The sequence below is a fragment of the Lithobates pipiens genome, unplaced genomic scaffold, assembly GCF_037356315.1.
Source record: "Lithobates pipiens isolate NorthernLeopardFrog02 unplaced genomic scaffold, aLitPip1_a1.2 Scaffold_8, whole genome shotgun sequence".
NCBI classification, from domain to species: Eukaryota; Metazoa; Chordata; class Amphibia; order Anura; family Ranidae; genus Lithobates; species Lithobates pipiens.
Window position 1 is genome coordinate 274,964,236 of NW_027507903.1, and position 25,139 is coordinate 274,989,374.

At 43.4% G+C, this 25,139-nt stretch overlaps 1 protein-coding gene across 1 annotated transcript in view; it reads right to left on the bottom strand.

Moving 5' to 3' along the window:
* LOC143962680 (dynein axonemal heavy chain 3-like) overlaps positions 1-25,139 on the bottom strand; it is a 2,426,925-nt gene that overhangs the window by 641,184 nt on the left and 1,760,602 nt on the right. Inside the window, exon 55 of the mRNA XM_077472045.1 lies at positions 351-509. Coding sequence (XP_077328171.1) covers positions 351-509 — 159 coding nt within the window. The remainder of the gene's footprint in view (positions 1-350; positions 510-25,139) is intronic.

Here is a 25,139-nt window from a genome sequence, read left to right on the forward strand (position 1 = left end):
CGCGTCTCTCTGCAGATGAGAAAACCCTTAGGAGGGAGAGATTGTCCCTTTATTGTGGCCAGGTAGGTCACTTTTTGAAGTCTTGTCCTACTCATCCAGGGAATTCCCAAACCTTGAGGTCCTGTCACGGGCAGACCTTAGGTGTTGTTTCTTCACCCCAGTTATCCAGAGGGATAAGCCCCTGGTTTCGGTTACCTTTTTATGGGCTGAGTCGTCCATCGAGATACAGGCTTTAATCGACTCTGAGGCTGCAGGCATAACATGTACCATGCTATAAAAGGTGGACTTAGCCTTTAATCATCCCTCTGTTATCTAAAATGGCAATGTACATAAATGTACAGTATGAATACCTTTAAAATGCAAATTGCAGACAGAGTAAGTCGGACTCCAGAGGGTGGGTTTTGCATAGTTTTCAACAGGGTGATGTCACTGGCCTTCAGTGTGTCCAGTGCCAAAATTGCAGCATTAAGTGCTGGTATTGCAACGCTTAGTTTTTGCTCACATTCGTCCTGCAAAGACAATAAAAAAATGGGGTTTATGGACATGTACTCATTTTTTGCAGCATACAAAATTATTTAAGAACCAGTTAAAACTTTAAACACTATTCACTAGATAATCTATAAAATAAATACGCATCTTTTTTAATACATCAAACACTTTTCATGCTTAATTTAGAAAACAGTTTTAAAATGCAATCATCCTTTCTTTTTATGCTAAAAGTGTGCAATTTTTAACCCAATCAATTTACTCCAATGATTTTAAAGTAAATTAACTTGAGTAAATTGACTGTGAAAAGTTATACGACTGCTAAGCCTCTCAGCAGTTGTATTAAGGTATAATTGAATCTCTCAAATGTCCCCTTGGCCTATGGGTGGTGTGCAACATCTAAATGTGGCACCACTCTTGGAGAACTTGCTTTCAAAACAGGTCCATGGTGTGAATGTTTTTTTAATGTGGAAAGCCACAATGAAGGCATAAGTGCTTTAACACCAAAACGTTGTCTGATGAGCTGCCAAACATTGCTCCAAAGTGCTAAGTTTAGCTGCTTGGATATGCATCAGTAGATTGTTATCATCCAGACCTTGGGCTTCAATTGACATAGGCAATGACCCACACCTGGCTGCCTTGTACATGTGAGAGTGCTGACATTAGTTCTTGGGCAGAATGAAAGGGGAAGTCAACAAAGGCCAGCACAGGAGCCAACATCAGCTGCTGCTTCAAGAAGTCAAACGCCATTGTCCTGTTTCTCACTTTCTTTTTTTTAATACAAACGATTTTATTGCAAAGAATAGACAAGTACAAAACTTTTGAGCATAGAAAATTGCACAACATGCAATATAGTGCATATACTTGCATAACAAAATTGTGTTCGATTTATACAAGGCTATGTTAGAAGTGTGGAGGTAGCATGGGGAGGGTGTCTGGGGCGAGTAATCTTGCCCAGGCAGGAGAGGCTTGGTAACTCACCATGCAACGTCCATCCACCCATTTCACAAATGCAGGTAAACCAAAGACAAGAAAAACAAACAAAAGAACTCAAACAATTAGAAAAGAAACAAAGGATGCTACGGGACATCCAGTAAGGGGGTGCAGGTAGTTGAACAACTTGACACAAAAAACAAAAATTAGAAAGGTGGGAGTGGAAAGCTTATAGTCCAGGGGACCAGGACTTCCATTTCAGATCGTAGAGGGGTATTGTGTCCATGATTGTGTGGAACACCTTTTCCATAAGCTCGATGGCCCCCATACATTTAAGGACTTGGTCCCATGGGACCCCAGGGGTGTGCCAAAACAGGGCGATAGACCAATGAACCGCACTAAATAGAGTGTGGGCCATCTTTTGGTCGGGAGGGGTAGCCCCAGGAATTTTAGCAAAAAATAGGCACATCTGGTGTGTGAAGGTGGTTGGGATCCCTGTGATTTCAGCTACCTTCACAGTGACCTTTTGCCAGAGGACCCTTAAAGAGTCACAGCTTCAATAAATGTGTAAGTGGGTTCTTTTTTCAGGGCACCCTCTAAAGCATTTCTCTGTGACTGTGGAGAAGAATTGTGTAATTTGGCAGGGGTATAGTTCCACCTGGTATGATGCTTTACCACTGTTTCCTTCACAGCCACAGATTTTGTGCATATTAGAAATTCGGACCAACCATTACTCAGGAGAGGCCCCCCTCACCCATTTCTGACTCCCAATTACTTATAGCAGAGGATTTTTCTGAAAGGCCTAAGCTACCCAGAAAACCATATAATAGGGAGATAGTGCCCCTATCCCTGGAAGAGGGGCCACACAGATCTTCAAATGTTGTGATAGGATTGGCTATGCTCCAGGGGTAGTGTGTATCAAGGAAGTGTCTGATCTGCAAGTATTTATAGAATTCTGTTCAGGGAAGAGAGTGGGAAGATTCCAAGGATAGAAAGGAGTGGGTCACCCCATCCTTCAGTAAGGAGTCTAGGGTGGTCAGGTCCCCCGACATCCAAAGCTTGAAAGTATTTGCGTTGGGGAATGCTGCCAGGAAAGAGGGGTCACCCCTCTTTCCTGGCAGCATTCCCCAACCCAAATACTTGGGCCAGAAGAGCGAAAAGAGAGAAGGGAGAATCTATTTTTATATGGGCACTACAGATGTAGGGATTGACCAACTACAACGTTTAGGGTAGAGATATCTTTAGGGCGGATGATTTTGGCCCATAATAGTCCTGGTAGGTAACATGGGACGATTGAGGCCTGTTCAAAGTGGAGCCAAGGGATTCTCTGTGGGGAGGTATGCCATTGCACTAGTTGTAGGAATTTGGCTGAAAGGTAGTACAGCCAAAGGTTTGGTAAACCCAAACTTCCCCTGGACCTTGGTCTATACACCATTTGTTTGCCTAAGTGAGGTTTTTTGTTATGCCAGATGAATTTGTTCACATCTCAATGTACTTGGTCAATCGTCTGTCTGGACACATAATTGGGAAGGGCTCTGAAGAAAAATAGAAGTTTGGGGAGGATGGACCTACCTAAAAACGTGATGTGGAATGAGCTCCAGGAATGTAGCAGCTGTCCAATATGAGTAAATGCTGTGGGATAGTTGGTGAGGTATAATTTGACTAGTGCAGGGGCCAATTTGATACCTAGATAGGATAGTGTCTGACCGTCTGTGGGAAAGTCAAAATTGAATTGAATCAGAGAGGTGATGCGTTGAGGGAAGTTTATTGAGAGGGCAGAGCATTTGGAAAGATTAACCCCGAAGCCTGAGATTTCTTGGAACATGAGGGTGGAAATGAGGTTGGGGATTGAGACTATAGGGTCCGGTAAGAACATGAGGACGTCGTCCACATAGAGGCTTAAATTGAACTCATGTTCTCCCTTGGTGTATCCCTTAATGTTATTATCCAGTTGGATTGCTTGGGCAAGAGGCTCGATGGCAAGGGTGAATAAAAGAGGCAACAAGGGGCAACCTTGCCTCGTGCCCCTGCCCAATATAAAGTAATCAGAGTTGCACCTCGGGAGTCTAATTTGAGTGCAGGGTTGGTGTTAAAGAGCCCGGAACCCATGAACAGAGAAGCCAAACTTCTATAGAATCTGGTATGGCTGTAGAAGTTGTGTTGCCAGAAATAATTTTTGATGCTCCACTCTATTTTATAATCTGGTAAGCAGATTCGATACACATTGGTGCTGTGTGATCTTTTCTGCACTTCTTGAAAAAGGTGGAGGTCTCCTCATCATCTATTTCTTACCTTGGTTTCTTCAAGTGCTGCACCTTGGACTATATATTTTTAAGTTTAATGACCAATGAACTGTGTCAGCTGCTAGTCTTTTTTTCCTTTTGTGTTAATTTAGCGCTGTTACCTTACCTTCTTTTTATTGTCGGTGATTTGTCTAGCGGGGCCTGTTTGGCCGGGGATATTAGGGAGGCGATAATGTTTGAAAGTACTGCTAGAATGCGGCCAAAAATCTGCAGATCTGTGTTGATGACTGAAATTGGTCTGTAATTTTGGTGAAGGGAGTGGTCCTTATTGGGTTTTGGAATAAGGGACATGTTTGCCAGGAGCATGTCATCTGGGGATTTATTACCTTTGAGGACATGGTTAAAAATAGATTTTAGGTGTGGGATCAAATTGCCTTGGAATTTCTTAAAGTAGGGGGCTGAGTATCCGTCTGGGCCAGAAGTTTTAGAGGGTTTCAAGGACTTGATAACACCAATTATTTAAAGGTCTGTGCAGGGGGCGTTCAATTCCTGGATTTGTTCTAGTGTAAGGGCGGGGAGGGGTAAATGATCTAACCAGGTATTAAGGGCTGGGTCCATTGGAGAGGCCGGGGGGGAAACTCGTTCTGAGTAAAATTTAGTGAACATTTGTAGTGTTTCAGAAGCTTGAGAGACTAAATTGCCGTTGGAATTTTTTAGTTTTTATGTGTGTGGGGGTTGGAGGGATTGGTTGAGCTTTCTTGCAAACATGGCTGAAGCCGGTTGATGTGTAGGAGGAATTTGGCTTTGGACCATCTCAAGGCTTTCTCTGTTTGTTCTAAAAGAATTTTGTCAAGTTCAAGTCTGAGGCTATTAATTTGTCTGAGTAGGTCTGGGGAGTGATGCTGTGAATGTAGATGGTATAGTTTGTCTAGGTCTGTAGTAAGTCTGGTAATATCAACAAGCCTCTGCTTTTTCCTTTCCGCAGCTATTTGAATTAAATGACCCCATACTACCACCTTATGGGCCGCCCACAACACTGCTGAGGAGATGTCGTTAGTGTTGTTGATAGAAAAGTATTCATCTATATGTTTAGAAATTTGGGGAATTACATTCGGGTCTGACAGAAGAGATTTGTTTAGTCTCCAGCTGGCTACGGATGGTCTAAGGCCTATATGTGAAACATGCAGGCAAACCACCTGGTGGTCTGACCAAGGACAGGAATGAATAATGGCTGAGGTGGAGTTTGCAAGGAGCATGGGGGAGCAAAACAGGTAATCCAGTCTGTAATAACTGTCATGGGGGTGGGAATAGTATGTGTATTCCCTGGCCCCTATGTTATGGGTCCTCCATGAGTCCACTAGATTGTGAGTGTGTAGCAAGGTTTTTAGGGTTTGTGTTTCTCACTTTCATGCATCCCCCTGTCTAGATTACCTTGAAGCTTTTGATTCTGGGCAGAGTGATGGGCATAGTGCTTGATGAAATGCCAATATTATCCTGACAACTCCGAAAAAAGCTTTGACTTTGGCCAGAGTCATTCTGTGCCTACCTTCCTGCATGACCTTTACTTTCTCAGGATTAAGGAGTACACCATGTCTGAGAATGACATGTCCTAAGAACCTGATCTTGTGCTTAAATAGATGGAATTTCTTTGGTTCTAGTTTATTTTGTCTGTAGGGGCATACCATGTTACACATGCATTGTTGTTTGTTTTTCTTCTTATAAATTTTTACATTCCTCACTCCATAACTAGGAGATGCGCTTTATATAGCAGGTCCCAAAATCTTTTCAGTGTGTCTTAAGTTCCTGTTTTGAACATGTGTCATTTCTGGAGCTAGATATACTATACTTTTTTATCTGATTTTCATCTGTCAAGATCTGGACAAGTTTTTCATGAATGCTTTCTATGATTTGCAAGTTGGCATTTGGATCGAGCCACTGTATGCCAATGTAGCTGAGACTAAAAGTTATACAATCGCTATCTCACCTCAAGTAAACCAGTTTCAGATCACACTTGCAATACTTAGATAAGGGAAGCAGAACAGTCAAAAAATAACTTAGCTCAATTAAAAGAAAAGTATTTAGCTCCAATCAAAAAATCTTCTATAGCTCTGGAATATACTGTGAAATGGCATATAGACTCTGAGTATACGGAAGCTTAGGACAATCCAACCATTGTCATACAAGACTGTACATGCTTGTAAACTAATCACGACAATCTACAGCCTACAAGAGAACAATAATACACTGTGTTTATCTAATGGGACTATGTTATATAAATTGGGTTGTGTACCATACATGTATTGCTTGCATTACCATATTCCATTATGATTTCTGCTTATAATACCTTCTCAAAAAAATTAAGTAAGCAGCCAGTTTTCACAACCTACCTAATCAAGATCATCCACTCTGAGCAAACAACTTATTAAAAAACAAAAAAATGGAAGGTGCACCCACCTAGTGCATTACCAAAAAAAAATATTCAATAATAAAATCAATAAAAAGTGCATACTCACAAAGAGGCAACTATCAATGAGCCATAAAAAACACACAACGTTGAGACACACATATGCAGTTTTACATGAAGGGGTATAAAACTGACGCGTTTCGGGGGCGCATCCCCTTCTTCAGAGCTAAGCTCTGTCTGTCACATAAATAACCAGCTCTACATGAGCCTATGTACATCATGCTGTTTTATGTAACTTATGGTCATGTATGCACCAATGTTTTTTAAATGTGTATGAATAAACTTTATTTTTATTATTTTTTCTTTATTATTTTTATAGTAGATTCATTTGATATTTTGAGTCTGCCTCTAAAGTGCCATAGTACCGGGGGGTACATTTCTATTTTCTGTGTCAAATTGAAGGGATGTTGACAACAAAATGTGGGTCTTTCCATGGTGGTTGAACTTTTCTCAGCTATCCATTTGAAACACCCCACCTGGGCTGTCCCACTTGGCCCATTTCCCTTTGGTCTATCTCTGCTGCAATGTCTTGCAGTTCCAATCCATATTGCAGAATGGATTCTCCCATTGCTTCCTGTTGATGAAATGAGATGTAAGGTCCTTTACTTTTTCTGCTTGCCTGTATACTGCTTCTTGTAGGATAACTATCTTGTTAGAAATTCTTGTCTTCCACAGGGAGATGCAGGATTTACCTTCTGTCTACCCGCTCTATGATGTTAATATCCACTTCTGCCTGCTGAATGTTGGAATCCCATATGATAGATCAGGCCCTGGTCTCTTTTGATCTAGTCACCAAAGTCGTAACCTGACCGTGGGTATTTGTTGTGGCAAGGGATCATTATGGCAAATAAAATAAAAAATTCCTCCCAAAATACACATCAGACCTTTCAGTCTTGTATGGATTTTAAGGAGGATCTCCACGCAAAAAAATAACAAAACAAGGAAGGAAAGGCAAGCATGTGGCTTCTGCCCTCCTGAACCAATCCAAGCCGCATGCCATCAACAGGTGGTGGTGGGGGGGGATGCATTGCCAGGGAGACCTCCCCAACACAGCACCTTTCCCTATGTTGATGCATGATGATCAGGACAAGGGCTTCTTTACCACAACCCTGGTCAGTGGGAATCTGCAAAATGTGCAAAATGAGCTGCACAATGGAGGTAAGTATGATATGTTTGTTATTTTAAACAAAATAAATTAACCCTTACAATCACTTTAAGATATAAACAGCACACAGAAATTAAATATTTCAAAATGCCCTGACTGATGTACTTTTTTCAGTTCTAATCCTAAAAGAACACTATTGTATTAATTACAGACACATTTGAAGCTACTTGGAAGCCAGCCATGCATGGATTGAACTTCAGCCGGTTCAGCAGGGTCTGGCTGAATTTTTATCCATGTATAGACACTCTGATTGTACAAATGTCATTCCATCGATCGACTTGCCGGCAGAGCAACTGACTGTGTTGATAGGGGAATAAAACAATTTACGCCAACTTACTGTGGCCAAAACAAAAACAAGTGATGTAAGATGACTTCAGCTCTGCTCTCCACCCACAAGAGAGGTCCATCAAATGCTTTTTGACCCCTAATGGGCTTAATCTTGATTTGCTTTACGCTTTACTTGACATCTGATGTCATCATGCTTGGCATTTTCATGCATGTGCAGTGTGTTATCTGATTGCCATTTCTGATCCAGCATTGCCACCATTGTCCATGTGGAGGCAGCCTACTAGGATGCCTAGTTATCCTCCACTACACAGTACTGGGGGACAGAGACTGCTCTGTTCGGCTATATATTGAGCTACAGACTGGACATGGTTCTCATTTTGCCTGGCAACAGTTTGGACATACAACTACTTAAATGTAACATGAGTGTAATGCCCCATACACACGAGCATAATTTCCGTCAGAAAAAGTGTGATGGGAGCTTTTGGTCAGATATTCCGACTGTGTGTATGCTCCATCCAACTTTTTCTGTCTGAATTTCCGTCAGCAAACAATTAAGAGCAGGTTCTCTATTTTTCCGTCGGAAAAAGGTCCTATCGGAAGTTCCATTCTTCTGTATGCTATGCAAAACATGCAAAAGACCACGCATGCTCGGAAACAATCCGGCACATGCTCGGGAAGCATTGAACTTCATTTTCTCAGCTCATCGTAGTGTTGGACATCACCCCGTTCTTGACGGCTGAAAGTTCATGCTTATTTTTACCTTACCTTGGTGAGCTCATATTGCACATCTCTACCCTGCACCCAGGTTGCAGCGCTCTATAACATTGCCAGCTGCCTCCACTGTATCTAGTGTGAGTGTGGTCCGCTTCCACAATAGGCATGAGTCTCTCTCACCACAGTGTTCCTGACAGAATGATGTAATTTCCTACAGCTCAACCCAGACATACCTTTCATCATAATGATCTCATCTCTCCTTGAGGAACCACTAGTGAAAAGTTAGTGCTCCCTAGATTCTGCACTTTGATGATAACTCATGTCTAGTGCTGGTGACACTGAGGATCCACTGCTATCAGTGACACAAATATTCACTTGTAAACTGATTTACTATTTAAATATTTGAGCAGTTATTTTAATATTTTCCTGGCTATGACAGTATTATCCACAAAAGCTTTGTATTTTTGTATGTTCATTTTTAAAATGAATGTAGCAGTATTAGTGCACTTGAAACAATACAGTTGAATACTAAACTAAAATGTCATGGACAGTACCAAATTCCTAACTGTGTAATATATTTTTTTGAATCTGTGTACTGCTCTCAGAACTACAAAGTAGATGTCAAGTATTATAGTTATAATACTGATAGACACATGGTGCCCTGTTGATAATGCATTTGACTTTAACAGCACTTCACTAAATATTCAATATTTAGTGGAACTTATTCGCAACAAAATTTCTGCACGTTTGAAAAGTCTGTTGTTACTGATAACAGTCATTTTGTACAGTAAAATGGCTCCTTTGGGCTACATCCCTTTGCTTGCTCAGTGATTTACAGGTTGCTTGTATGGCAAATCTTCTAATTTCTCAAAGCCTGAGGTGAATGTCCCATTTATAGTGAGCAGCTACTGAGAGAATGAAAAGTGACTCCACTGTAAATACTGTATAGCAGAGGGAAAACATGGAGGATGAAACAAATTGTGTGATAGAAACCCATTCAAGACTAAATTCATATATAAAAAAACAATAAAAAAGTGTCCCCGGTGTGCTGTGTCACTGAAGGTAATTGTACGACTGACTGTTCAGCCAGAGACAAAGAGAAACATAAGACATTTTCATATGGGTGCTTATAATTCACTGATTTTATATTTTTAAACTGAATGCTGCTTATGAGCACTGCTAAGGCCCAAATGGGACTAAAATCAGCCCTAACAGTTACACAGAAGCTTCATTTTATATACAAAACCAAATAAACAAAGGTTTTAAAAAAAAAATAATGTTTATGTGAGCCTGTTACAAGCTGAACACGTATATTGGAAAAATGCATACGCAGAGGTTGTCATTAATAAAAAAATGCATGACAAATAGATCAGTGGATCTAGAGATAATCATAGGCAAGTAAGATTATATGCACATGTAAAGTTTTCGAGTAATATCTATGCATAGCCCTGCCCTTTTCTGCCTCCAGGGTCTTCTTTTTAGTCCTTTCTAGGGATAGGCGAAAGGTTCAGCCCAAGCATAAGTTCAGCCCGAGCTTTGGGTGTTCAGCGAACACCGAACAATATGCGGTATTCGGAGCAAATTTGAAAGCCGCTGGAACACTGTTAAAGACTATGGGACACGAACATGAAAAATCAAAAGTGCTAATTTTAAAGGCTTATATACAAGTTATTGTCATAAAAAGTGTTTGGGGACCCAGGTCCTACCCCGGGGGCATATATCAATGCATTTTTTTTTTTTAACCAAACTTTTTTTGGGAGCAGTGATTTTTTTTTAATGCTTAAAGTGAAACAATAGCAATTTAATATTCCTTTAAATATCATGCCTGGGTGGTGTCTATAGTATGCCTGTAAAGTGGTGCATTTTTCCTGTGTTTAGAACAGTACTGCTGCAGAATGACATTTCTAAAGCAAAAAAGTCATTTAAAACTGATTGCGGCTGTAATGAATTGTTGGGTCTCGGCAATATAGATTTTTTTTTTTTAATAAACAATTTTTATTGCGAAATATGAGTAGAACATAAACAAGATAGCACAATACATATGTATCACAGATTGTAAAAAAATTGGACATATAGTAAGTGCGGACGCAGCCGCTAGTCAGTAGCAAAATACAATAAATTTGACTCACTTTATTATATAAAGTACAGTTAAATAGCATAAAGGTATAAAGGAGTGGAGGGTTAGAGTAGCTTTGGGGAGAGCGAACTTATAACTCTAATAGAGTAGTGTATATTCGGGGGGAGGGGGAGGGTGTCTGGAAGGGAATAGGTATGTAGGTTCGGAAGAATATCTACACTCTCTGTCAAACGGTTCAGGGTTGTGATGATATGTTCTTGAAGGCATCTGTGGATTTATAATGGACCAAGTGGTTGTAAATTTCGATGGGGTGTCTTTCGTTTGATGGATAAGGTCTTCCATCTGCATTATTGCATTGATGCGGTTGAACCACTCTGTCATAAGTGGAGGATTTGGGGAGCGCCAATTAGATGGAATACATAATCTAGCGGCATTGACCATATGCATGGCCAGGGATTTGAAGTAAGAGCGGTCTGATGCAGTCGTATAGTGTAATAAAAATTGAGCAGGTGAAAAATCTAATCGGTAGGTTGTGACAGTCTCAATTACTCTATGGACATCCAGCCAAAAAGTTTGGAGGAGTGGACACGTCCACCATATGTGGAGGAATGTCCCTATATCATTATTGCATCTTCAGCATGTCTGGGGGTTGGAAGGGTGAATTCGGTGTAGTTTATGGGGTGTATGATACCATCTCGAGACTATTTTAAAAGCATTTTCCTGTGTTTGCACATTAACCGTTCCCTTATGGACATACCTATAAATATTTTCCCAGTCATCATCAGAGAGGTCTAAGTGAAGTTCAGCAGCCCATTTTTGTCTCGTTTGGAGGTCTGTTCGATCACAATCAGAGAATAACAGTGAATATGTAAACGATATCATATGGCGCTGATGTTCCCCGCTAGAGCATATAGTTTCAAACGTGGTTAAGGTTTTGTACCATTGAGTTTGGGGGTTCTGGGTGCGAAAAAAGTGGCGGAGTTGGAGGTATGTCCAGAAGGGAAAGGACGCATTAAGCATGAGTTCTCTTAGTTGTGAATGTGATAAAAGGGTATCATTGTGGAAAAAATGGAAAGCCCTCACTGTGTTGTGCGGCCAGTTTAATATCGGGAAGGATGGATGCATACCCGGTAAGAAGTCAGGGTTTCCCCTAAGTGGGGTCATAGGTCCCTTTATGGATGAGATTCCGTGATTAGTGCAAGCCCAACGGAATGAATGTAGGGTCAGGTCGATTAGTGGGTGGGTTTTGTGTAGTCGGTCAAGAGATTGGCGCTTGATCCATGGGAGGGAGGTTAGTGGTACAGGAGAAAATAATTGTTCAAGATGAACCCAGTCTTTGGATGTATCGTGAGTGTGCCAATCGATAATGTTACATTTGCGAATGTCAGGGAGCCCGGTGCCTCCCTTAGGTTTTGGGGTGGACAATCGACGGAAACTTAAACGCGGACAGCTTTTTTGCCATATAAAGGTTGTGCAGAGTTTACGATATGTCTTATAAAAAGATGGAGGAAGCTTTATCGGAAGAGTTTACATAACATATAATATGGATTACGTTTGAAGTATGTTCATCTTGATGATTGCAATTCTACCGAACCAAGAGAAACGTTCTGGGGACCAAATCTTTAAGTCGTCAGTAATTTTTTTTAGCAGAGGGGTGTAGTTTAGATGGTAAATGTCCGTGAGGGAAGCCGGGAGTTGAATACCTAGATAGGTGATATATTTATCTTTCCACTGAAAAGGGAAGTTGGCGTGACAAAGGGAACATTGGGAAGAGGGAAGAGTGATGTTCAGAGCATTAGATTTGTTAAAGTTAATTTGTAAGGGTTTTAAACGTGGCAAAATCTTGAAGTAGATTGGGAATGGATGTAAGGGGCATTGAGAGGAAAAGGAGAATGTCGTCCGCAAAGGCAGCTACTTTATATGTTTGTCTCTTTATTTCGATGCCCCTAATATCGGGGTTTTCTCTCAATCGTCTTAATAGAGGTTCAAGTGTTAAAATAAAAATTAAAGGGGATAGTGGGCAGCCTTGACGTGTGCCGTTGGATATGGAGAAGGCACCCGACAGGTGAACATTTACTCTGACTTTCGCAGTCAGGACGGAGTACAGTGCTTGAATGAGATTGAGCATCTTATCCGGTAAATTAATTGCTTTGAGAACTGCGGACATGTAGTCCCATGCCACCCTGTCGAACGCCTTCTCCGCATCCCACGACAGCAGGAATCCTGGATTTTGGGAGACGGTCAGCCAGTGGGTTATATTTATAGCCTTAAGAGTATTATCTCTTGCCTCTCTGCCGGGAACGAAACCTACTTGATCAGGGCTAAGGATTGTAGGCAGTAGCGGGAGTAATCGATTTGCTAGAGTTTTTGCATACCATTTCAAGTCCACGTTTAGTAAGGAAATGGGTCTATAATTTGTCACTACCGAAGCACCTTTGCCGGGTTTCGGTATAACCGTTATGTGAGCTTGAAGAAGTTCTGCAGGAGGGCTAATGGGTGAGGTGAATGAATTAAAAGCATGTAGAAAGTGGGGCGTAAGGATTTCTGAAAAGGTTTTAAAATAAGCAACCGTGAAGCCATCTGGGCCCGGACTCTTCCCAGATTTAAGTTGTTTCAATGCAGATAGGACTTCTGACATTGTCAGGGGAGCATCCAGTTCTTGGACCGTGCTATCGGATATAGGGTCGGGACTATATTGGTGCAGGAAGTCTTTAATTTTATTGTTTCTAGAAGCTACATCATTCGGGGCGTCTGATTGAGGGAGGTTATACAGTTTGGTATAATATTCGACAAATTGAGTGGCAATGTCTGCGGATTTGTTTAATCGTCTACCGGCAGTGTCTGTCACGAAGTGAATGGTGTTGCTAGCTTTTTTGGTCTGGAGTGCTCTGGCTAATAGTTTGCTTGCTTTGTTACCATATTCATAGAATGATTTTTTACGTAGTATGTATTTACGTTGCGTTTGTTTGTCCAATAGTTCCAGGAGTTCCTTTCGGGTGTTTGTAAGATCTTGGAGGGAGATTGCGGCCTGGGTGTGTTTGTGAGCAGCTTCTAATTTACTGATCCGTTCAATGAGATCTGTATATACTTTCTTTCGTGCACGATTTCGCTTTGCTGCCAGTGCTATTAGAGATCCTCTAATAACACATTTGTGGGCCGCCCAGTTGTTTAGGTGCGAGGTATCTGACGGTGTGTTTTCCGCAAAGAAGTGTTGAAGGTGTGAGGTAATTTCAGTAACTGTTATAGGATCCGAGAGAAGTGAGGGGTCAAGTCTCCAAATGGGTTTAGGTGCTATGGTGTCAGGGAATTTTATAGTTATGGAGGTAGGATGATGGTCTGAAAGGATCATAGACTCAATAGTAGCGTGTTGTAATAAAGGTAAATCGCGTTGTGACAGGAAGAGGAAATCGATACGGGAGTATCGTTTATGCGGGGCTGAATAGTGTGTGAAATCTTTACCATCTGGATTAAGGGTTCGCCAGGTGTCGTGAAGAAGTAAGGTTTGTAGACAGGTTTTTATACTTTTCAGAGCTTTATAAGGCAAAGAAGATGTACCCGACGATGTGTCCAAAAGAGGGTTCATAGGGACGTTGAAGTCTCCTCCTAAGATGACTGTTCCCTCTTGAAAGGGGATCAGAGTGTTAGTTAAAGATTTAAAAAATTGAACCTGATGATTGTTTGGGGCGTAAAGATTAACTAGGGTAATTTTCATGCCTGCGTATTGTCCTTTAAGAATAAGATATCTACCATTTTCGTCCACTAGTTGATCTGCAAGCTGGAAGGGGCAGTTTTTTATGAAAGAGGATAGACACCCACTTTGATTTAGAAAGGGGGGAGGTGGCATGGTAAGCTCTGGGGTATCGATAGTTGTGTAATTTGGGGACTGAATTCGTTCTAAAATGGGTCTCCTGGAGGAATATAATGTCTGCTTTATGTCTGTGCATTGTGAGTAAGAGTTTGGAACGCTTCTCTGGTACATTTAAGCCCCTGATATTAAGCGAAACTATTTTGGCGTTAATGGGCGAGGTCCTGCTGTGATGTGCGGGCATCCTGAAAGTAATGTGTTAGTGGTGGTGAAATAGAATTGAGGTGTAGATTCGATAAATGTGGGAATGCTGAACGTGGGGGGGGGGGGATAAAGCGGAAGTAAGGTTTAAATAGTCGCTCAATGGAAAACGATGGAAAAGGGGATTAAGAGAGATATTTCCCCGGTAGGTCTTCTACTGGGGGGATTCGACCGTTACGTGTCGAATGTGAGATGTACTGGCACTGGGGAGTCCCTATATTCTACTTCAAGTAGAGAGGGAATTCCTATGTAGAGAAGCCAGTATTGGTCAGTGGGTTAAAGGGAAAATGCTGATTAAACTATGAGATAAGTCCACTGTTGAGGGGTTGTCTCAGTCGAGGAAGGATCGTGAGCTAAGAGGAGGAAGAATTATAGTGTATAGATATAAGCCTCTCTGCAATATGCTAGATTCAGTTGTATTAGCTCGATCAGAAGATCTAATCAAGCACGGGGTAAGATAGGTTGGGACATGTAGTCTATCTTGCCCGCAGCCTTGTCAGTGTATTGATTGAAAAGGACAATTACGGGTGGAGGGAGGCATAAGAATCTGGTATAAGAGTAGGGTATGGAATCAGAGATCTAAATTATTTGTCATAAATCCCAAAAGGTAAGGATAGGTTAAACTGCAATATCAAAGCTGTAAACTAGAAAGTCCCTATTACCGGATTGGTGATATAAGGAATGTTAGTAGGCCATGCTAATAACAGTGAAAAATGCGACATATACTAAAAATAGCATAAAACAGCAAAGTTGTGCAACTGTGAAACCGTTAAACTATAAACCTATAGAAAACATGTAGCCAGTGTTACCGTATGAAAGTATCGGTGAGTGTCCCCCCCCCCGGGAAGAGGGAGGGCATCCGTCGATATAGCAGGCATCGGAAGTATAGACATGTAATATCCTACAAGCTCGAGCTGAAAGCAGGAGCAGCGTGACTGCAATGAAACCTTTACAGGCAGATTCTTTTTCCACCCCTCTTTAACAAACACCCTAGCCTTGAAGTCTAGAAGAGGGGGGAAGTATAGGGCACATATTATTCAGGGAAATGCATAAAACTACGTCTAGCCCATATATTGAACGTATAGGACCAAGGTAAGGACAGGTAGAATTAGCAGAAGATCATTGTATTGTAATAGAGGAATGCATTATGAGCATTAATGGGTATATGAGGTATTTATAGACTCATCAGGGATACTGGTGACCAAATAGAGAATATATGCACAGAGTCTAAGCCCGTAAATCAACTGATCAACCCGGACGCTGCATAGTTATTCCTGTGATCTTATTAAGCACAGGACAAGCAATCATACCTTCCCTGGTCTGAGATTTGGCAACACGTTCAGTGTGGGTAATTGCAAACTTTACTTAGCTTTAACGAGTCTAGTGTCCTTTCGAAAGCTTGAAATGGGGCCGACTGAAAACGAATCTGATCGCTTCATAGGTGCCAAAGTTCAGCGTTCTTATCCTGTCGTTCGGGAGAGACATTAGTTTCGGGTCTGTATATCTTCTGTGGAAAGCTGAGGTCATCGCTGCTTTTCGTGAGCGTTCGTTGTTCTGTAACAATGATGGTGTTCAAAGTAACGAAGCAATGGTCCGCCTGTTTGGTAACTTAGGCTGTTCGGTAACGAAAACAAAAAGAGCATACCGCAACGGCAGGTAACGATTCGAAGCAAGTGTAACAGTAGTGAGATAGGAAATCACTGTATCCTAGGCTGTGTTAGCCTGTCTCAAGACAAGGAAGCCTACATCTTAGCGGGACCTTCGTGCTCTACGAGACATCGGAGCTGCAGTCGGGCTTGGAGGTGGGTGTCGGAAGTTAGGATCATCCCTCGTTCTAGGCATAGAAGGCGAACGGCGCTTACGGTAGCTGGCGTTCTGATATTCCATATAGTCATCTTCCACATGGTCTCCGTAGTGGAGAGGGATTCGAAAGTCCGCGTACCATCCTGGCAGATCAACGAACGGTACGTCCAGCGTTCGGCAGAACTGATCGAGATCCTCCGGGACTCTCAGAGTAGCCGTGCGGCCATGACGAGTTGCTTGAAGAGCGAACGGGAAGCGCCAACGATAGCGAATATCTCTGCTTTTCAAGACATCCAGTAAGGGGCGTAGGTCTCTTCTATGGCGGAGTGTGATTGCTGACAAATCTTGGTAGATATGGACGGTACACTCCTCGTATTGTAAGTTCGATTTATCTCTCGCCTTTTTAAGGATATCTTCTTTAATGGCGAAATCGTTAACGTAGCATATTACATCCCTAGGGGGATCCAATTCCTTGCCTTTCGGACGGAGTGCCCTGTGGATACGCTCCATCGCTATAGGCGATTGTGGGGGTTTGTCAAGTAGTTGGTTGAAGAGAGATGTAACAGTTGGTAGTAGTTGGTCCTGGTCGGCCTCTCACTCTGAGGTTATGTCTGCAGCCTCTATTATCGATGTCCTCGACATGTCGGTTTAGGTCACGGAGCTGTAGGGTGTGAGTATCCAGCCTTCGATCATGGTCACGGATCAGTTATTGTTGCTGGTTCGACCGTAATTCCACCGCTTGTAGTCGGCCGGTGATGGCCTGTAGTTCTTGACGGAGATCCGTAATGGCGGTTGTGAGAGTGTCTTTTATGTCGGTCGCTACAGCCCGTAAGTCCTGTAGAGTCGGGTGTTGATGGGAGGTTTGTACTCCTTCCGCTGATGTCGGAATTTGCTCCGTTGGTGTGAGGGTAATACTGAGGTGGCCTCGGGCGGGAGAATTGGCGGCCATATTAGGGCCTTGGCTTCGGAAGAGCTCCGGGATAGTTTGCGAATTACAGGTTCCCTGATCTCTCGGGGAACGCGAGCGAGTTGCAGATTGTCCACGGGAAGACGTTCCCATAGTTTTAGAACGAATCGGCTCGATATCTCCCGGTCCACCGGAAGTTGAAAGCTGCGGGCAAGACGGAGCTGAGGAGTTAAGCAGCCATTTCCTTCCACGGCCAGCCACGCCCCCAATATAGATAAAACTTGTTGAAAAAAATGGCATGGGTCCCCCCTCAGTCCATTGCCAGGCCCTTTGGGTCTGGTATGAATATTAAGCCCCGAACAAAACTTTTTAAAAAAAGTTGCCTGGGGGTCCCCCCAAAATCCATATCAGGTCTGGTATGGAAATTAAGGGGAACCTTGGTGGTTGTAGGGGCAGGGGGCTTATCAGAATTTGGAAGCCCCCTTTCACAAGGGGACCCCAAGATACCACCACCTATGTGAATTGGTAACGGTGTACATTTTAACCCTACCATTTCACAAAAAATTGTCAAAAATGGTAAAAAAGACAAAAGACAGCTTGGAACAAGTCCTTTGTTAAAAGATAAAAAATAAAAATGTCCTGCAATGTAAATCCACGCCACTCAACGGACCAAAAAACAAAACCGTTTTTGACACTTTTTTGTGAAATTGTAGGGGTACAATATACCCCATTACCAATTCACATGGGGGGGGTGGGATCTGTGGGACCCCTTGTTAAAGGGGACAACCAGATTCTGATAAGCCCCTGCCCACAAACCCCAACAACCACTGGGCAAGGGTTGTGGGGATGAGGCCCTTGTCCCTATGGGTCAGACCTCAAAGCACCCTCCCCATGTTAAGGACATGTGGCCTTGTACGGTTCAGGGGGGATACTATCTCGTTCCCCCCTCTTTTCCTGTGGCCTTCCAGGTTGCATGCTTGGATAAGGGTCTGGTAGGGATTTTGGGGGAGTCCCCTACACCATTTTTTAAAAAATTTTAATGCAGGGTTTCCCTTAAAACCCATAACAGACTTTCAGGTCTGGTATGGATCTTGGGGGGGGGGGGGGGGCTATGCCATTTTTTTTTAAAATTTTAAATTTTATGTTAATTTCCATACCAGACCTAAAGGCATAATAAATGATACAGTATGTCTAAAGCCTTGTACACACGGTCGGAGAATCCATCGGAATGTGTCCTATCGGACCGTGTTGTCGGATAATCTGACTGTGTGTGGTATGCATCGGACTGATTCCGTCGGAATATCCATCGGACCCAATTTTCCAACTTGCTGGAAATATTTCCCGACCAACTGGTTCGATCGGACATACTCCGATCATGTGTAGCGAATTTTGATCGGACCAAGTGCCACGCATGCTCAGATCAAATTCCTACATCAAAGCTATTGGCTACTAGCCTGAATGTAGTCCCATTGTAACGAAATTACATCATCACGTTCTGAAAGATTGGATTTTTCGACAACTTAGTCCGACCGTGTGTATGCAACAGTTTCGGACAAGATCCGACAGACAAAATCCGACGGATTTGGTTGTCAAAATCTCCGACCGTGTGTACAGGGGCTAAGGGTCTCCAATCAAATGCCAAATATGTATAGCATTCAGTGTAGATGAATCTGAAAGGTTCTATCTGTCAGTGGTTGCTAAGGAAGAAGAAGGTGCTTGCACCCATCCATGTCATCTGGCCCATTCACTTACAGGGCTGGAAATCCTCAGAATTGTAAGCAAAAAAGTAGTAATAGAGGAGTGACATCAGCTTTTTGGCCATATTTGGGTAAAATATTTCCTAAATATGACCATGCCTGGGTAATGATGATAACATTATCCTCTATATTTCTAATGACAGCTCGGGGAGCTGTCATTCAGTGAGTGGTGTTGTTGGATAAAGGTTGTCAGTTTTTTTCTTTCAGCAGGCATTGTAATTGCCAATGACATCATTGACTATATATGGTCATGTCTGTATATGGTTAAGGATATACCCTGTGTATATAACAGTTGTTTTACAGTATATACAGCTGTCAGCCCATTTTAAGAGCATGTGGCTTGGTATGGTTCAGAGGGGTGCAAAATCACCCCTCTTTCCCTGCAGACCATGATCAGATAATGGTCTGATAAATAGTTATTGAGTGAAACTTCATGCTTTTTTCTCTTGATTTTTGTGTGGTGTTCCCCCTTAAAATCCACACTATATTTGAAGGGTCTGTTAAAGGATTTGGAGGTGACTTCATACCGTGTTTAAATTTTTGCTTGTTTTGTGTGGGGTCTCTCATAAAATTTATAACAGAACTAAAGGCTTTTTTGTGTAGTGGTCCCCCAATAACATTTGTAGCAGACCCTAATTTAGAATAAGGGCCTGGTATATAGGAATGGAATCCTGAGATATTCTGCTTACAAACAAAACAAAGTGCCTGGGAGCTGTCATTTTGCCCACAATTTAAACACACTTTTTTTCTTTAAAAATGTCAGTGCTGCTGTAGTAGGTTTTATACATCACACAGATACAAATATTTATCATTCTGAAACCAGTCAACTATGGAATATTAGCCATTTCAATATCAGGCACTTATACACCTTCCTGCCCAAGCCAGTTTTCAGTTTTCAGCGCTGTCGTAAATTGCGCGATCATGTTACACTGTACCCACTGTACCTGTATCATTTTGTTCCCACAAATAGAGCTTTCTTTTGGTGGTATTTGATCACCTTTTGTGATTTTTTTTTTCATGCAACAAATAAAAAAAGACCGAAAATTTTGAAAAAAAAAGTTTTTCTTTGTTTCTGTTCATATTTTTTGTAAATAAGTTTTCTTCTCCAATGATGGGCACTGATAAGGCACCAATGAGGTGGCACTAATAAGGTGGCACTGATGGTCACTGATGATGGGCACTGATAGGCAGCACTGGTATGCGACACTGATGGGCACTCATAGGTGGCACTGATGGGTACTCCTAGGCGGCACTGATGGGTACTTATGGGTGGCACTGATAGGTGGCATGGATGGGCACTGATGGGCACTTATAGGTGGGCACTGATGGGCATGGATGGGCACTGATAGGTGGCACTGATGGACACTGATGGGTGGCACTGATGACACTGATGGGTGGCATTGCTGGGCATCACAGATTTTTATTGTGCTATAGAGGTGCATTTGTGGGCACTGATTGGCATATGTTGGGCATTAATTTTCACATGTGGATGGTCATGGGGGAAGTACCTGGCCATCCACATTTTAGGTGCATCCCTAGTGGTCCTGGCGGCTTCCCTGGTGGTCTAGTGTGGGCTTCCGAGTAGATCTCTCCTCTACTCGCGTCTGGATAACTGAACCACCGCCCGGCCATCATTCTGCTATAGGCTGGGTTGGAAGTGGTTAGAGGAAACATGTCACTCTACCAACAAGGTCAAAGCCATTGCTGATCTCTACCCCTGAATATGCTAATTTCTTGGTTGTCATTCTGACCCTTTTGCTTCAGAACTATGAGCCAAATGCACAGAACAAGTAGGCTAACTTTCACTGATTCTTACACATGATCAAACTATCCGGCGGACTTAACCTGGCGGACAAACCGCCGGACTTTGAAGCGGAGGCCTGCTGGACTATCCGAACGAGCGGACCTGCCCACACACGACCGGACTTTTTCCGGCGGACTGCCGGACTATGGCGGGAGTCAGCTGGACTTTTGAAATGAACAGATTTGCCCACACACAGAGGAAAGTCCATTCATTTTGAACGCGGCTCCAGGTAGACAGGACTAGCGAAGGAAGTCAATGTCGTCGCCTTGCTGGCCCCGTCACCTGGTATGGACTTAAAGGGGAAGCCCTACGCTGAAAAAACGGTGTGGGGGTCCCCCCAAAGTCCATATTAGACCCTTATCTGAGCACGCAGCACGGCCAGCCCCCCACCCCAAAGCACCTTGTACCCATGTTGATGAGGACAAGGGCCTCTTCCCGACAACCCTGGCAATTGGTTGTCGGGGTCTGTGGGTGGGGGGCTTATCGGAATCCGGGAGCCCCCTTTAATAAGGGGGCCCCCAGATACCGGCCTCCCACCCTATGTGAATGAGTATTGGGGTACCATGTACCCCTACCCATTCACCTGGTGAAAAAAGTGTAAAGAAAAAAAACACAACACATGTTTTTAAAATAATTTATTGCACAGCTCCGGGGGTCTTCTTCCGTCTTGGGGGGTCTTCTCGCCGGACTCCTCCGCTATCTTCTGCTAGCTATTTTACTAGCGGAGGAGCCCGGCTTTCTTCTATGTCGCCGCCTCCGTCCGGAGGTCTTCTTCCGACTTCAGGGTCTTGTCTCCCTCTTGGGGTCTTCTTGTCAGGCCCTCCGCTTTCTTCTTCCAGCTCTTTTACTAATGGTGGCCTGGTCTTCTGTCGCCGCCGCCTCTTCTTCTGACTTTGGGGGTCTTGTCCCCTTCTTCGGGAGTCTTGTCCCCCACTTCAGTTCTTCTTGCCGGGCCTCCGCTTTCTTCTTCCAGCTCTTTTACTAGCAGTGGCCCGGTCTTCTGGCGCCGCTGACGCTGCCTTCTCTTCTTCTTCCTTGAGATGTTGACTCGACGCTCTCTCTGGCCGTAATGACAGGGACGCGTTGTGCGGTGACTTATATAGGGACAATGGTGCGGGGTCACAGTCCCAGCATGCTCCGGTGGCGGCAACAGAAGACCGGGCCACCGCTAGTAAAAGAGCTGGAAGAAGAAATCGGAGGGCCCAGCAAGAAGACCCCAAGAGGGGGACAAGACCCCGAAGTCTGAAGAAGACCCCGGACGGCGGCGGCGAAGAAAAAATCCGGGCACCTCCACTAGTGAAAGAGCTAGCAGAAGATAGCGGAGGAGTCCGGCGAGAAGACCCCCCAAGATGGAAGAAGACCCCTGGAGCTGTACAATAAATTATTTTAAAAACATGTGTTCTGTTTTTTTCTTTACACTTTTTTAACCAGGTGAATGGGTAGGGATACATGGTACCCCAATACTCATTCACATAGGGTGGGGGGCCGGTATCTGGGGCCCCTTATTAAAGGGTGCTCCCGGATTCCGATAAGCCCCTTGCCCGCAGACCCCGACAACCAACGGCCAGGGTTGTCGAGAAGAGGCCCTTGTCCTCATCAACATGGGGACAAGGTGCTTTGGGGTGGGGGCCACAGGGCCCCCTTCCTCAAAACACCCCCCATTTTGAGGGCACGCGGCTTGGTACGGCTCAGCAGGGGGGCGCTCGCTCGGCCCCACCCCCTTTCCTGACCTGCCGGGCTGCGTGCTCGGATAAGGGTCTGATATGGATTTTGGGGGGGACCCCACACCATTTTTTCGGCGTTGGGCTTCCCCTTTAAGTCCATACCAGGTGATGGGGCCAGCGGGGTGTCAATCTTTGTGTATTTGTTCCTATTATAAATAATTGAAACACGTGGCGCTAAACCAAGTGATTATTAGACCACTAAATAATATACTACAAAGTGCATCAAATATAGCTAAAAAAATTGTATACATAAATAAAAAATATATAACCCAGTGAATAAGTGATAGTTCACACTATACATTTAAACACTCCTCAGGGAGTATTGCAGAGCATATGCAATGTTCATACAATGTTGCAAAAGTCCGTGAGTCTCCAAAACATATTTCACTTTAACAAGCAATATTGATCAGTGTTTTTTTCTCTCTCAAACCGCCTTTCCTTCACCACACCGCTGTGAAATGTGATTCCTCTCCCCCTTATGTGAATTAACTCACCGACTAAATCAGCCTCACACTCAACGTGTTTGGCAGAAAAGCACTTTCCAAACCCTTTTTGCAGGGATGTGGATGACAGGAATACAATCCTTCACTTCAGCGGGAGAAAAGCTGACCTAATTGACACTTTCATAGACAGTGCTCTCATTAAATAGAAAAAAAGAAATGCTCCCATAGCGTGATACCATAAAAAAAAACTTTTAATCACACATAAGAAGATCCTCTTAAGTTACACTCACATTTAAAAACTTGTAACCACGCCAAATAAGTCAAGCCACAGCACACTTTAAGCCCTTGTACACACGGTCGGAGATTCCGACAACCAAATCCGTCGGAGTTATTCTGACGGATTAATTCCGGAAGAGGTCCGGAAGTGATCTTTCATACACATGGTCGGACCAAGTTGTCGGAATTTCCAGTTGCCAAGAACACGGTGATGTAAGCCGCGTACGGCGGCACTAGAAAAAGGAAGTTCAGCACCACGTCCGGCACCTTTGGGCACCTTCTGCTGATCTCGTGTCTATCGCGTGTTAGTAGAAGTTTGGTGAGAGACGATTCGCGCTTTTCAGATTTGTGATTCAGTTCGCTACTGCTCTTCAGTTTCTGCTTGTCTTTGCGTATCTGATAATCAGTGCGTGTAGTCAGTAAGCATTAGTTTCTCATTGTGGACTATATCTTGGTATAGTACGATTTGATTTGCATTGCTTATTGTCTGCTTGCTTCTGCTATTCAGGTCGTTCTTTCAGGCATTGCTGTTTATCAGTGCTTTCTGTTGTCCGTTCTGACCAGCCGACCGTTTTCAAACCATGTTTCGTCTATGTACTCATCGTAGAGTTTGTGCTGTGTTGGGGTTCTTACTTTGACACAAGCCTTTTCCATGAACAGGGAGGGGAGGCGTTTGTGGAACAAGAATTGGTTGCGCCAGCGTGACCAGTTCTCGCACATGCCTTTGCTCCGTGAGATCCAGGAGAATAATCCTGATGATTTCAGGAATTATCTCCGGATGACGGACCCCGTTTTTCACAGTCTGCTGGCTTTGCTGTCCCCTTATATCACCAGGCAGGATACCTGCATGCGGCAAGCCATCACTCCGGAGCAGAGGCTCATCCCCACGCTGCGCTACTTGGCGACAGGGAGAAGCCTTCAGGACCTGGAGTTCTCCACAGGCATCTCCCCCCAGGCTCTGGGGATCATTATTCCAGAGACCTGTTCTGTCATCATTCAGGTCCTGCAGAAGGACTATATGAAGATAAGTTTTATCCTTTAACATCACATTCTATGTATTTAATGCTAATGTATTGCATTTCTTTCCTCATTCCCTAATTACCATCATTGCAATATGCTCTAATTCATATACACTGCCCCTTTGTCCTCATGCATATTTGCCCCCTAACTTCCCAACCATCCTCTTCTTGGCCCATAAAACTATAGTCTAGTCACTTACCAATGTCTTTTGTCAGCTCCATAGTATTGCTTTCCCCTAAACACCCCCTAAAATTTCTACAAATGTTATGTGTGTGTTTCAATTCATGCAGAGAGACTTTTTTTTGGGGTTATGCCAAACTCATTAGGAACCCCCCTCCCCCCAACTGCTAGGTCAGCTGATAGCAATCCTGCTGACTACCAAACCCAATGCACACTCCACCTACCTTTTTGATGGTCACATTTATGGACGAGTTCACCAAAGCTATCATTTTTTTCCCCAATTATTATCTTCATATTTAATAGCAGAATGTCAAAATGTGCTTCCATTTTTTAAAATTTTTGGTTATATGACACTTCTTACCTGTCCGGTGGGCTGCCAATAGTGTAAGTAAGGAGGGGCTTTCCAAAGTATCACATATTATTTAGGCATTCAGTCTCAATCAAGTGGAGAGGGTTACCTGTCCAAAACATCCCCCCCCCCCCTAATTTTTAGGAAGGGCCCATCAGATGGGGGAGATGGGGGGGTGATGACTCTGATAAGGGGACCTTATACTTTAGGCTTTAAATACTAATTTCTCAAAATGTTATACTGATTTTGGCCAAAAATGTTGGTGTCTAATCTGCTTGCAATGTTGATTTGCAAAATTACAAATTTTTTGTCTTGTTTCACTCCACAGTTTCCTTCAATGCCACAGGAATGGCAGACTGTGGCCTCCCATTTTGCCAGTCGTTGGGACTTTCCCAATTGTGGAGGTGGAATTGATGGGAAACACGTCCGCATCGTCCCAC